General features: G+C 47.8%; 1 protein-coding gene across 1 annotated transcript in view; it reads right to left on the bottom strand.

Annotated features, from left to right (window-relative positions):
• Positions 1-6,577: 6,577 nt before the first annotated feature.
• Positions 6,578-14,772, bottom strand: part of CYP2S1 (cytochrome P450 family 2 subfamily S member 1) — a gene marked incomplete in the record, with an annotated part of 47,923 nt that continues 39,728 nt past the window's right edge. The window contains 3 exon segments of the mRNA XM_027767034.1: positions 6,578-7,768; positions 7,907-8,048; positions 13,276-13,463. Coding sequence (XP_027622835.1) covers positions 7,587-7,768; positions 7,907-8,048; positions 13,276-13,463 — 512 coding nt within the window.

The following is a 14,772-nucleotide window of genomic DNA, read 5'->3' as shown; positions in this document are numbered from 1 at the left end:
TGGGAGTCGAGCTACATAGCCATTACACTAACTGCTGGTCCCCCTAAAATAATTCTTAAAACAAAACAAAACAAAACAAAAAAACGTTAAATCCAGCAGGTGGTGTGGTGGTTAAGATGCTAGACACTCCCACATGGCCAACCACAGTTCAAGTCCCAAACCTGAGGATTTGCTTTCTCACTTTCTCTCTTTCAACTTAAAAAAATAAACGAATGTGGGACCAGCTGTTAGTGTAATGGCTGTGTCGCTGGACTCCCATGTAGTCGACTGTGGTTCGAGTCCCGGACCTGGTGGCTTAAAACTCATGCCGGGCACATGCCCGTGCGTGCCCAAGATCACGAGAGGAGAATGGAGGAGAAGGGATTGCAGCGTGGCCATCCCCCTTGGGAGGTGATTTCTCGCTTTCTGTACCTCTGTCTCTCTCTGTCTGCCTGGTGAGCACATGCGCCCTATAGCAAAAACCTCTCCAAAAAAAAAAGAATAAATAAATTTAAGTAAGTAATCTTTTTTTTTAAAAAAAGATAAATCCACCAAAGTCAATGTGAGATCAACTAGCACATGACAAAGTAGATTTTATTCCAATCTGTCTTTTTTTCTTTTTTTTTGAGAGAGATTTTTGCTATAGGGAGCTTGCGCTCACCAGACAGAGAGATAGAAAGCGAGAAATCACCACCCAGGGGGATGGCCATGCCACAATTCCTTCTTCTTCATTCTCCTCTTGGGATCTTGGGCATGTGCGCATGTGCTCCTGGCATGAGTTTTAAGCCGCCAGGTCCAGGACTCAAACAGCGATCCACTATGGGACATAACCATTACTCCATCTGCTGGTCCCTCCAACCTGTCATTTTTTAAAACAAGTTTGGGGGCTGGCAAGTGGCATGGTGGTTGAGGCATTGGGCTCCCACGTGGCTAACATGGTGGCTCAAGTCCTGGACCCAGAAGCCCGAAAATCACAATAAATAAATACATTTTTTTTAGAGCAAGTTTGCAGGGCCAGCAAGTGGCATAGTGGTAAAGGGCACTGGACTCCCACATGGCCAACCACAGTTCGAGACCTGGACTTGATGGCTTGCTTTCTCACTTTCTATCTCTCTCACTCTGTCCCTCCCTGGTCAAATTAAAATAAATTTTAAAAAATTTTTAAAAGCAAGTTTGCCTTGGGGGCCAGCAGGTGGTATGGTGGTTAAGGGCACTGGACTTCCACATAGCCAACTACAGTTCTAGTCCTGGACCTGGAGGCTTGCTTTCTCACTTTCCTTCTCTCTCTCTCTGTCATATTCTGTCCCTCTCTGGTCAAATTAAAAATAAATAAATGAATAAATAAATAAATAAAGTTAAACAGAGTAATTCTTAAAAAAAAAAAAAAATAAAAGGCAAGCTTGCCAGAGGGCATGTGCACTTGCCAGAGAGGGAGGGAGAAATGAGATGTGGTCATGCTGCAATCTCTTCTTTTCCATTTCTCCACCCTGCTGGAATTTGGGGCATGCACATGCACACACACACACACACACAGCATGTTTGCTAAGCCATCAGGTTCGAGATTCAAACTGTAGGCTTGGCCATCTGGGACCTAACTCCCTTAACCATTAGGTCACAGAGGTGGCTCTCCAATCTCTTTCAGTTCTCTACTATATCACTATTTCATGCCACCTCTATAGAACTTAAGTTTGCAAAATGATAACATCATGGAAAATTAAAAAAAAAAAAAATAAACAGAAAATCTGGGGCCAGCAGGTGGCATGGAGGTTAAGGCACTGGCCTTATACAGTTTGAGTCCTGGACCTGGTAGCTTGTTTTCTCACTTTCCTTTTTTCTCTCGCTGTCTCTCTCAAGTCAAATTAAAAAATAATAATAACAAATAAAATAAAATAATTTTTTAGAAAAACAACAAAACAGAGAACCTTAGCTAATAATATACGCACTGCTATAGTTTGTAGATGAACTGATGTCTTTGATTTACTTGGAAGTGTCTAAAAGAACCAAGCTTAATGGATAGGCGGGTAGAAATAATAGAACAGTGTAGGCCCAGCAGGTGGCATGGTGGTTGGGGCTCTGGTCTCTCACATGGCCAATTGTGGTTCGAGTTCCAGACCTGGCAGCTTGCTTTCTCACTTTCCCTCTCTCTCCATCTGATCAAATTAAAAAAATAATGTTGATGAATAATTAAATAAAACAATTCCTACAAAAAAATAGAACAGTGTAGAAAAATTCTGGTGAGTCTAAGAGCTAGCACATGGGATTTGTCTGTATAATTCCCCCAACTTTGCTGTACAGTGGAAAACTTTCATAATAAAATATTGGGGGGAGGTCCTCAATTCTTAGAAATGCATATTCAGATCATTCCAGAGGAAATGCCTGTTACAGTTGGACAGTTCTAGTTTTACCTCCCAAGCCTCTACACACTGTCTAGACAGGTCCAAGTGAACAGGATCCAAACATCTGAATACAATTAGGGTCAGAATTTTCCTCTATTTCCACTGAATCTGATGCACAAAGAGTGAAAATGGAACCGAAGAGAGATATCACCTCCTTCTGCACACCTCTGAATGCTCAAATTGAACTTCAAGAATTAGGAAGAGACACACAATCCATCAGATGACTAGAAATCACCACAGTATCACAAGGAATATGGGAAAGCAAGAAAATACCTCTCCTTCAAGGGAAAAGAACAACTCCTCTTCATCCATAGACGGTTCAATGGAAATCATAGAAATATCTGATAAAACTGTTAGAATATTCATAATGAAGAAGCTAACAGAGATGGAAGAGAAGAGAGACAATGAACTGCAGAAAAGGCAGGAGAAAGGAGCCGATGAGTTCCAGAAGGTGAGGAAATTTCTGCAAGATCTAAAATAGGAAATACACACTATAAAAAAGAATCGAATGGACCTGTTAGAGATGAAGGCTATAATACAGAAAGTCAAAATCTCCCTTGAGAGTATTAAAAGCAGACTAGATCATACAGAAAATAAAATCTCAGATGTAGAAGATAGAATCACTGGCCTAGAAGAATCCACCTTGAAGACCGAGAAAATTGCCCCCCCCCAAATGAGAATAATATGCGAGAAATAATAGATACCATCAAACATTCAAACATCTAGATAATTGGTATCCCAGAAGGAGAAGAGACTCATAAGGGCATTGATAATCTATTCCATGAAATCCTGCAAGAAAACTTTCCAAACCTAGAGAGGCACTCATAGATCCAGTCCCAAGAAATACAAAGGATCCCAGATAGAATCAACCCAAGAAGATCTTCTCCTAGACACATAATAGCCAGATTGACCAAAATCACAGACAAGGACAAGATACTAAGACTGGCAAGAGAGAAACGGCAAGTTACCTACAAAGGATATTCCATTAGGCTAACAGCAGAACTCTCATTGGAAACAATGTGAGCAAGAAAAGAATGGGAAAATATATTCAAAGTGTTAAGGGAGGGGACCAGCAGGTGGTATGGTGGTGAAGGCACTGGACATTCCCACAAGGCTGACCATGGTTTGAGTCCTGGACCTGGCAGCTTGCTTTCTCACTTTCTTTCTCTCTCTCTCTTTATCTCTCTCAGGTCAAATTAAAATAAAATAAATGAATAAATAAAACTAAATAAAAATTATTCTTAAAAAAAAAACAAAGTGTTAAGGGAAAAGCAATTTAAACCAAGAATACTGTACCCGGCAAGATTATCCTTCATAGGGGAAGAAAAGATAAGAGCATTCTCAGATAAACAAAACCTGAAAGAATTTACCAGCACCAGACCAGATCTCCAAAAAGTTCTCAAGGCAGTGCTATACCAGGAAAATTAAATACAGACACACAGAAATAAGAGTTCGAAAGTTAAAGAAAGAGTTAATGTAGTCATGGGGACTAGTCTGGAGTTGAATATTATATCCCAGAATTTAATGGAGAAGATCAGACCACAACAGAAGATAAAGTAGATGAGACTGGTGAAATAGCATTTTATGACTTTTGATTACAACATTGCTGATTTTCTTCTAGGCTTTGTTTTCCCGGTTTTAAGGACTTTTGTCCTGTCTTGAGCTGTCGATAGGCTCATGTACATACTATTTGACCAGATTTCTGGCTTTAAGTTTTTTTGTTTTTGCTTTTTGGAGAGGTTTTTGCTACAGGGCACGTGCTCTCACCAGAAAGACAGAGAGAGACAGAGAGACAGAAAGCAAGAGATCACCACCCAGGAGATGGCCACACTGCAGTTCCTTCTCCTCCATTGTCTTCTCGGGATCTTGGGCATGCATACTCAGGAGCCCAGCGTGAGTTTAAGCCACCATGCCCAGGACTTGAACTGTGGTCGTCGATGTGGGAGTCCAGCAACATAGCCATTATGCCAACTGCTGGTCCCACCTGGCTTTAAGTTTTAAGCCAAGTTCCTTAGCAGTTCTTTGATTTATTAAAGCTAAAACCGCTTTTCTTGAAATTAAAAAATATATTAAAAAATACCTATTTAATGGCCATAGTAAGCTATATAGCATCAGCTATGTGCTACCTTATAGTATATTCATTGATCAAAGTTTCACGCCTAAAGGCAGACATGTATTCACAGATATGTATATACCAGCTGAACTTGCTATTTTTTTTTCTTTTTTTGGAGAGGTTTTTGCTATAGGGCGTGTGCGCTCGTCAGAAAGACAGAGAGAGACAGAGAGACAGAAAGTGAGAAATCACCCCCCAGGGGGGATGGTCACGCAGCAATCTCCTTTCTTCTCCTCTTGGGATCTTGGGCACGCACGCACACGCGCCCGGCGTGAGTTTAAGCTGCCGGGTCCGGGACTCGAACCGCGGTCGACCACGTGGGAGTCCAGCGACATAGCCATTACGCTAACTGCTGGTCCCAACTTGCTAGTGAAAGTAGTTAGATTATTTAAAAAATTTTGTGAATCAATAAAATGTGGGGGGGAGGAGGGAAGGAATTGAAAAGAACTGTAGACACCTGAGACAGTGTGGGAGGAGGGTGGGAAATAGGGGTAAAAATATATATATACATATGAAACTAGAAATGGAAAATGATTGACGATAACAGGGATGGTTAAGCCACTGTGCAATATATTCTGGATGGGAAAATCACATTTTGTATGTTGTGACGATGCTCAGGGAATGAATGTAAAGTAGTTAACTAATTAATTTTTTTAAAATTTCCAGAAAAAAAAAAAAGACATGCATATTCAATTGTTTTCTGGTATTTGTCTTAAAATAATTTTTAGAAAGTGATGGATGGGGCTAGCCTGTGGCATGGTGGTTAAGGTGGCTGGATCCCACGTGTCTGACTTTGTGGTGTGAGTTCAGGACTCAGCTGCTTAAGAAACATGCTGGGCACATGTGCAAGCATGCCCAAAATTCTAGAGAGAAACAGGGATTTCATTGTGACCATTTCCTATGGGGGTGCTTACTCAGTTTCTTGGTCTTTCTGGTCAGCACAAGCACACTCTGGCAAAAATGAAAAAGTGATACAGGGACCGGCAGGTGGTGTGGTGGTGAAGGGCACTGGACTCCCACATGGCCAACCACAGTTTGAGTCCTGGACCTGGCGGCTTGCTTTCTCACTTTCTCTTCTCGCTCTCACTCTGTCCTTCTCTGGTCAAATTAACATTAAAAAAAAAAAAAAAGTTAAATAAAATAATTCTTCAAAAAAGATGATACAATAAAAGCGGCAGAAAGTTGGTTATTGAATGAGGCTGGGTGGGAATACGCAAGAGTTTGGTGCCTTCACTCTACTTTCGTGTATGCCTGAAACATTCCTGACTAGATAATTAAATAGAAAGTGGGCAGCAGCAGGCCTGTAATGCCCTGCAATGTCCGACTCACATGGGAAGGTCCTGAGGCCTCCCTGTACACACACACCTGCACGCACATGCACACACACACACACTCACAGCCTATGCCCGTGATCCGGGCTGCCTGCGACTGAGAGTGAACTGCAAAGTGAAGACCCTATAGAGGAGCCTGTCTCTCTTTCATGAAATAAAATGAAAAAAATGAAAGAACAACTTAATTCCCAAAGGAGATTGGGAAAGCGATTGCGAAATGGTCATCCCCCTTGGGAGGTGGCTTCTCATTTTCTCTCTAGTGAGCGCATATGCCCTTAGCAAAAAAATAAATAAAATAAAAAAGTAAACACACTTAAAAGACAGATGCCTTTGGTTTTTTTGGGAAGGGAAAGCAGGAGGAAAGGGGTGGTAGAAGCCCCGTGTGGGGCGCAGGTCTGTCTGTGCTCCAGGGCCTGCTAGATCTGCTTTCAGACTTGGAGAGTCCCAGGGTTTGGCTCTGGTCAGCTTCCTGGCCCCCAAGGCCTGCAGTCAGCTGTGATTACCCGGTCCTTGCCCCACCCCACTGCTGGACACTCTGGCCCTCTCTGGAAGTCAGGCCTGGGACGCCCCAGCCCCGCCCTCCCCTCCCCGCAGCTCCACATCTGGTACTGATGTCAACAGCCAGGGTGGGTGGTGGCCATGTTTTTCAGCTCTTGCCTGGCCTCCCGGGAGGGGCGGACTCCCCCATCCCCACCCCTTACTCACAATGACAGCCTTGGTGGCACACACACAGGTTTTACAGCGAGCCAGACCAGGAGTCAGAAAGAAACTTTTATTGCAAAATAGGGATCTTCAAGTCAAAAGGATGTCAGATCTGACCTCTTCCCCAACACTGACGCTTGGAAACGCCCCTGCTTGGGCTTCTGTCCCTACCGCTGAGTGCAACCAGGACTCTGGCCTAAAGTAGGGCTGTTAGTCAGTGTAGTCAGTGTGTGCACGTGTGTGTGTGTGACGGGGGAGACGAGAGCAGGGGCCACTTTTCATACGGTCGTATCAGCGGGGGTGGGGGGTGGACGGTCCCTCTGGTCTGAGGGTCCCCTTCATGTCCCCTTTAGAGTCTGTGTGCACAATTGCAGGTGGGACATGTTTGTATCTGGGAGACTTTTCAGATCAGGGTGCTAGGAAGTGGCGACTTTGAAGGCTCCAGGTGTGGAGTGGCTGGGGACTGTACCTCCGGGGCTGGCTGTGTAGGTCAGAGGAAGTGCGTGGCTGGTGGTGGCTGGATGCCAGGCAAGCATTGCAGCCACACCAGTAAGTCCATGTTGGTGTGGTGTACAGGGACAACCCCCCAGACTGTGATGCCATCCAGGAGACAGTGTGCTCCTGTCCTCACCAGGCACCGACGCAGCGGCACTGACAGGAGTGCCTCATGGAGAGGGAGTGTGAGCTGGGAAGGTGGCAGCCAGACTCTGATGTGGGCTGAGTCCCGTGGCGTTACAGGGTGTATGGGTTGGTGGGTTATCTGGGCATGTGCTTTGTGATTCCAGGCAGATGACATTCAGGTCTGCAGATTTGCACAACAGCTGCCATGTGGCCCTCTTGGCTGTATAGGGTGTGTGGCTGTGTTTCCACAGCTGTGTGGGTCAAGTGAGCACATGGGCTGTGCATCTGTGATGCACTCTAGAAAACACTGCCTGCGTGAAGGTAGCTGGCTGCCTGCAGTGTGGACGTGTAGCTCTTGAGACGTGACCCTGTCTATGCCACTGTTCTGGGCAGCTATCAGCTCAAGGCTTTCCCCTTCATTGAGTCCATACAGTGGGGTGGAGGTCAGAGGGCCCGGACCTGCAGCTGGAAGGCTGGCGGGATGTTGAAAAGGCCACTGGTGGCTGGCTGGAGGCTCAGGGCACTCAGCGGGCACGGGCTCTCCAGGGAGAAAGCCTGCACGATGGCGGTGAAGAGAAGGAAGAGCTCGGCTCGCGCTAGGCCCTCCCCAAGGCAGACGCGCTTACCTGGGAAGAAGAGGGAGATGAGGTTGAACCATCCCTCCTCAGAGCTGTGGGGAGGGAAGCCAACCCCGAGCCCAAGGAGCGAGGAGAATGCCCCTAGTTGGCACAGATGCCCCAAACCAACCAGGACCCTGCTTATACCTAGGGAGAAGGGCAGGAACGCCTCATGCTTTTTGAACTTTCCATCTGCATCCAGGAAGCGGCCTGGGTTGAACTCCTCTGGCTGCTCGAAGACCTCAGGATCATTTAGGACAGAGCCAAGAAGGGGAAAGACCTCAGTGCCCTGGGGGAAATAAGGAAACCATAGTGCCATCAACACCCCAGCCATCAGAATCTGGGTGTGGCGCACAGCCAGAGACCAGGCTGACAAAAAAACATGACATGGGGCCGGTAGGTGGCATGGCTGCTAAGGTGCTGGAGTCCCACATGGTTGACCACGGTTCGAGTCCTGGACCTGAAGGCTTACTGGCCAACCACCCTGAGGAGTGATTTCTCACTTTCCCTCTCTCTCTCTTTCTGTTCCTCTCTGGTCAAATTAAAATGAAAAAAATAAAGTTAAATAAAATTAAATAAAATAATTATTTAAAATAATACCAATAAAATAATCCCATCATAACATGGACATTTACTGAGTGCTCATGATGGGCCAGGCACCTTTTTTTTTTTTGAGAGGTTTTTGCTATAGGGCATGTGCGCTCGCCAGACAGACAGAGAGAGACAGAGAGACAGAAGGCGAGAAATCACCCCCCAGGGGGGATGGTCACGCCGCAATCCCTTCTCCTCCATTCTCCTCTCGGGATCTTGGGCACGCACGCACACGCGCCCGGCGTGAGTTTTAAGCCACCAGGTCCGGGACGCGAACCACGGTCGACTACATGGGAGTCCAGCGACATAGCCATTATGCTAACTGCTGCTCAAGCCAGGCACCTTATTAAAGCACTTTACGTATTAGCTCCTGAATAACAGCTACAGGTGCAGGCACTCTCACTTAACGACCCAGGTGCCTTCCTAGTAGGTCAGTAAGTGAGGACATTAAAGGCAGATGTCTTGTGCTGTGTCCTGGCACTACAGGGCATGCATTTTTCCATAGATAATGTGACATCTCCCTGGAATCACATAATTCTGTCCATACAGAAAGCATACATTAGGCAAGCACCAGAAAGCCACAAGACACACCACAACACACTAATACAAATCTGGCATAATTATTGATTGGACAATAAAGTACAAGTTGTAAACAAAATACGTAGTCTTTCGTGATGGCAACCGCTTCCTATACTGAAGACGAAGCGACTGCAGGAACAAGACAAAGACTGAGAAAGGGGATTCCCTGCGCTGGAGAACTGGTCCTCAAGTCTGAGCAGTCATTAAAGAGGCAGGTTTTTGAGAAGCGGCGGCATGACACTCTCTCTCTCACAGAATCTCTTTGTTTTATTGTCAGAGGGCACATGTTCTCACCAGAAATGGGTGTGGGGGGGGACCCATTATATTACTGTGGTTATATCGCAATCCTCCTTCCTTCATTTCTCATCCCATCAGGATTCCGGGCACACATACACAACCTGGTATGTGCTGGGATTCGGACCAGAGTTGGCCGTATGAGATAGCCCTTAGCCACTGGGCTTCAGAGCTGGCCCTCTCTCTGAATCGTTTGAATAAGCCTAGAACAGGTTTAAGTATTATCCCCATGTTGGGACCAGCAGTTGGCATAATGGCTATGTTGTTGGACTCCCATGTAGTCGACTGCAGTTTGAATCCTGGACTTGGTGGCTTAAACTCACGCCGGGCACGTGTGTGTGCATGCCCAAGATCCCGAGAATGGATGAGAGGGGACTGTGGCGTGGTCATCCCCCCTGGGGGGTGATTTCTGATTTCTCCCTTTCTGTCTCTGTTTCTGTCTGTCTTCCTGGTGAGCACATGTACCCTATAGCAAAAATCTCTCCAAAAAAAAAAAGTGTTATCCCCACCTTAAAGATAGAAAAGCCAAGCGCTAGCAAGTGTAGGGGAGGTTAAGGTGCTGGAGCCCACATAGTTGGATGTGGTTCAAGTCCCAGATCTGGTGGTTTCAGAAGCACAGCGGGCTTTTGTGCATGTGTGCCCAAAATCTTGAGAAGAGACGGAAGGAGAAGTGATTGCAGCGTGGACATCCCCTTCCCAGGGGTTGCTTTTTCACTTTTCACTTTCCCTCTCTCTGTCTCTCTCAGGTGAGCACACATGCCTGATAGCAACTTAAAAAAGACAGGGAGGCCTAGGCCGAGAGAACTTGAACAACCTGCCCAAGGTAACCTTTTGCATGTGGCAGTTTGTTTGATATTTTGTTTGGAATCTTTGAGGGTGTGTGTGATTCAGTCGTGGCTGTCCTATGCCACGTGGCTCACAGTCCAGCTTTTTCTCACAATGGTCTTTCAGGGGTGAAGATGAGAGTGGGTGGGTGAGGGCTGTCCACTGAGGCTCCTTCTGCCCAGGGCAGGGAGAGTGAAAGCTGCTGCAGTGGAGATCAGAGCTGCCCTGATCCTGGGCCATGTGGGAACACGAGAGAATGCGGGAGGAGAGGGAATCACTGTCTTTGCTAGGAACTCTGGCCATGTGGATGTGAGATGGGAAGGTAAGGGAGACCCCTAGAAAAGTGCAAGGTTATTATTGCCGTTAAAATAAGAGAAAGAGGGACAAGAAGATGGCGTAGCAGCTACAATGCTGGACTCCCACATGGCCGACCGCAGTTCAAGTCACGAAACTGGTGACTTGAAACTCACGCCAGGCATGTGTGTGTACATGCCCAAGATCTCGGGAGGAGAATGGAGAAGGAATTGTGTGACTACTCCTTCTGGGAGTTGATTTTTCATCTTCTCTCTCACTGCTTCTTTCTCTCTCGCTTTGGCAAGTACAAACACCCTAAGGCAAAACTTCTAAAAATAAATAAATAAATAAGAGAAATGTCAGGCCAGCAGGTGCCATGGTGGTTAAAAACCTGAATCCTAGGGACCAGCAGTTAGCATAATGGCTATGTTGCTGGACTCCCACGTAGTCAACCGCGGTTTGCGTCCTGGACCCGGTGGCTTAAAACTCCGCCGGGCGCGTGTGCATGCGTGCCCAAGATCCTGAGAGGAGAATGGAGGAGAAGAGACTGAGGCGTGGCCATCCCCCCTGGGCAGTGATTTCTCGCTTTCTGTCTCTCTGTCTCTCTCTGTCTGGTGAGCGCACGTGCCCTATAGCAAAAAACCTCTCAAAAAAACCAAAACAAAGCAAAACAAAACAACCTGAATCCTATATCCCACTGCAATGTTCAAGTCTTAGACCCAGCAGCTTGAGAAACATGCCACATGTGTGTGCATGCGTGCCCAAAATCCTGAAAGGAGAAATGGAGAAGGGATTGAGGAGTGGGGGGTGCTTTCCCTCTCTCTCTCTCTTTCTCTCTCGTGAGCACACATACCCTCTTGGAAATTTTTAAAAGAGAGAGAGAAGGGATCAGCAGTTAGCGTAATGGCTGTGTTGCTGGACTCCCATGTAGTCAACCGCGGTTCACATCCCAGACCTGGTGGCTTAAACTCAAGCCGGGTGCATGTGCATGCGTGCCCAAGATCCTGAGAGGAGAATAGAGGAGAAGGGGCTGTGGCGTGGCCATCTCCCTTGGGGGGTGATTTCTCGCCTTCTGTCTCTCTGTCTCTCTCTGTCTTTCTGGCGAACGCACATGCCCTATAGTAAAAACCTCTCCCCCCCAAAAAAAAAGAGAGAGAGAGAGAGAGGGAGAGAGAGAGAAAAGCAGATAGCAGTGCTTTAATGTGCAGGCTCTGGGTTCAAATCCTATCTCCACTGTTTGCAGTCTGAGTGACTTTTGCAAGTCTTCTCAACTTTCAAGTTGTTTCCTCCCATGAAATGGGCATGATAATGGTATAGGATAAAATTAAATTGGAAAAAATGGATTAAATAAGGTATTACATCTGTAAAGCATTTAAAATACCTGGCAGAGGACCAGGCATGGTGGTTAAGGGCTCTGGACTCCCACATGGCCGACCATGATATGAGTTCCGGACCTGGAAGGCTTGCTTTCTCTCACTCTCTCTCCACCCTCTCTCTTTCAGTCTGTCTCTCTCTGGTCAAATTGAAAAATAATGATAATAAAATAAACATCACATATATAATGTCTTATTATATTATTAAAACTTTAAGTCATATAAAAGGTCTTAGAGTTGAAAAGTGACATTTCCCTTTCAACCCTCGGCCCTCAGAATTGTTATCTGTTATTTTTGCCGCCATATTGGTAGTTGTTGTGGTTGTAATAGTCATTGATGTGCAGTGCACACATGTTCCTCCACCCCAAGAACTGAATTGTGTTTATGTTTTGTTTTTCCAGGTGGTATATGCGTTCACCGAAGACAGAGAGATAGAGACAGAGAGAGAGAGAGAGAGAGGAGGAGAAAGCAAGCCCCCTGGGGGATTGTTCCAGGGCAACCCCTTCTCCTCCATCTTTCCTTCCTTTCAGGATTTTGGGTACATGTGCTGGCATATCTTTCAAGGTTCCAGGTTTGGGACTCAAACCGTGCCAGAGGCTATGTGGGATCCAGCTGCCTTCACCACCACACCATGGGCTGGCTCTGAACTGTTGTTTTATAAGCATTATCTTGTAGATTCCTTACAACTCCATGTTGATACTACTATGAACCATTTAAGGAGAGGCTCAGGGAGTGAAGTGAGTTGCCCAAGGTCACAGCTAGAAAACTGCAGGACTGGCTAAGCACCTGGGTTTGATTCTCTGATTAAGCTAAGAGGGAACTAGGCAGCCTCAGGTTTCTGGGAAGATGTCGCCCCCTGGTGGTTCTGTGTTTGAGTTGCTCTCCAATTAATGAAGAGGCACAGTGTGTGTGAGTGTGTGTGTGTGTGTGTGTGTGTGTGTGTGAGAGAGAGAGAGAGAGAGAGAGCAAGAGAGAGAGAACACGAGGGAGACGGAGGGAGGCAGAGGGCCGGTGTGTCTGCAGCAGGGGCTTTGGGCAAGGGGGACCTATGAGCCCTGGACTAAATAAGTCCTCAGTTGAATGGTTTCCCTGTGCACCTCCCCTGACTGTCCCAACCACCTTGGAAGGAGGTAGAACTAAGGTATCTATTTGGGCCAGCAGGTGGCGTAGAAGTGGCATGCCCAAAATTCTGAGTGGAAAAGGAAGAAGGGAGGCCACGGAGGGGGGGTGATTTCTCACTTTCGCTTTCTCTTCTTCTCCCTTTTCCTCTCCTCCACAAGCCCACGGGGGCCCCGTAGTGAAACTAAAACAAACAAAAAGATATCTGTTGAACAGATGGGGAAGCTGAGGCCCACAGGCAGAGTCAAAGGTAAGGGCATACAGGATGAAATAGAGTCCCAGCTGCAGAGAGAGAAGAGAAGATGCGGGCGGCTTGGGGCGGGCCTGGGAGAGGGGCAAGATCAGGAAAGAGCAAGATGTCGCAGCAAGGGGTCATCTCTGCCCCTCCCAGGGGCCCCTGGGGCAGAGACCCGCTGAGCTGCGGGGGCTCTGCCTACCCACCTGCGGCAGAGTGTACCCTCGGAAGCAGGTGGTCTTCGTGAGGGCGCGAGGCACTCCCATGGGCACCAGCGCCAGCAGCCGCTGTGCCTCATGCAGAACCGCGTCTGTGTAAGGGAGGCGGGGGCGGTCCCCTAGGCCTGGCGCCTGGCCAGGCCCCAGCTCCCGGGTCAGCTCCTCACGCACACGTTCTGCATGCAAGTGGAGGGTTGGGAGTCAGAGTTGGGGTGAGGTCCTGAACCCCCATCTTTCCAGGCAGGTCAAGTTTCGGGGGAGGATGGTGGGTGGATAGGAGTAGCCCCTACCCCCCCCAGCCCGGGGGCCTGCCCATGTTGTGTGCCGGGCACACAATTCCCATGGCAACCTGGTGGGGGCAGGTACCATTACTTACCTCTTTCAGCCCAGCTAACTCAGTTGAAGTCACAGGGGATTCCATTTCACCAATGCCACCAGGCGCCCAAATCCTACTTCCCAGGCTAGCCTACCCACTGGCCCAAAGGGTGCATGTTCCTGAAGTTCTGGGAACTGTGGGGCCCCTTCCCAGCCCTTCCTCTTACCCAGACATCCTCCCTATCCTGGGCCTTCAGCTCCTGCTGATGCCCTGACAACCCCAGTCTCCATCTCCAGTCCTGACTCGGGCTTCTCATGGCCTTCTGGATCACTCCCATGGGTGGATGCAGGTCCCACACTCAAATTACTCCAAACTGGCCTCAGTGTCTTCCCTGAAACCAGCCTCCTCATTCCTCCTGTCCCCATCTCAGAGTGATATCCATGTCTCCTAGCTCCCCAGTCAGAGACCTAGGCCTGTTCTGGACGTCTCCCTCCTCTGTCGTTCTCCATCTTCCCCACGACCAGGGCTACCCCTGTCCCGTTCCCTGGGCTGCCGGTTGCAATCCAGAACCTCAGCATGGCGCAAAGGATTTTCCTAAAATGCAAATCTGTCTCTGCCCTTTGCTTAAAGACCTTCTATGGCTCCCTGTGGCCCAGGATAAGGCACACGGTGTACCTCGAAGATGAATAGGCCCCACAGACATCTCTGCCTTGTCTCTCATGATACGTCATACTGTAATCGGCAATCCCTCAGCCTCTTGCTTCTCAGACCCTGCAAACACCATGCTCATCCTCACCTCCAGACTCTGACTCGACCCCACAGCCCGGCCTCTCACACCTTCACTTCTTTTTCTTTTTTTGAGAGGTTTTCGCTATAGGGCACATGCGCTCACCAGACAGAGAGAGACATAGAGACAGAAAGTGAGAAATCACCCCCGAGGGGGGATGGTCACGCCGTGATCCCTTCTCCTCCATTCTCCTCTCGGGATCTTGGGCACGCACGCACACGTGCCCGGCGTGAGTTTTAAGCTACCGGGTCCAGGATGCGAACCGCAGTCGACTATGTGGGAGTCCAGCGACATAGCCATTACGCTAACTGCTGGTTCCCTCACACCTTCACTTCTGAGCCCAGGGCCTGCCTGTATAAGACTCTTACCATGAACCTGAGGA

The sequence above is a fragment of the Tupaia chinensis genome, unplaced genomic scaffold (genome assembly GCF_000334495.1).
Source record: "Tupaia chinensis unplaced genomic scaffold, TupChi_1.0 Scaffold143861_1, whole genome shotgun sequence".
Taxonomy (NCBI): Eukaryota; Metazoa; Chordata; class Mammalia; order Scandentia; family Tupaiidae; genus Tupaia; species Tupaia belangeri.
Note: the sequence above shows the minus strand (reverse complement) of the source record. Positions and strands in the feature narration are given on the sequence as shown.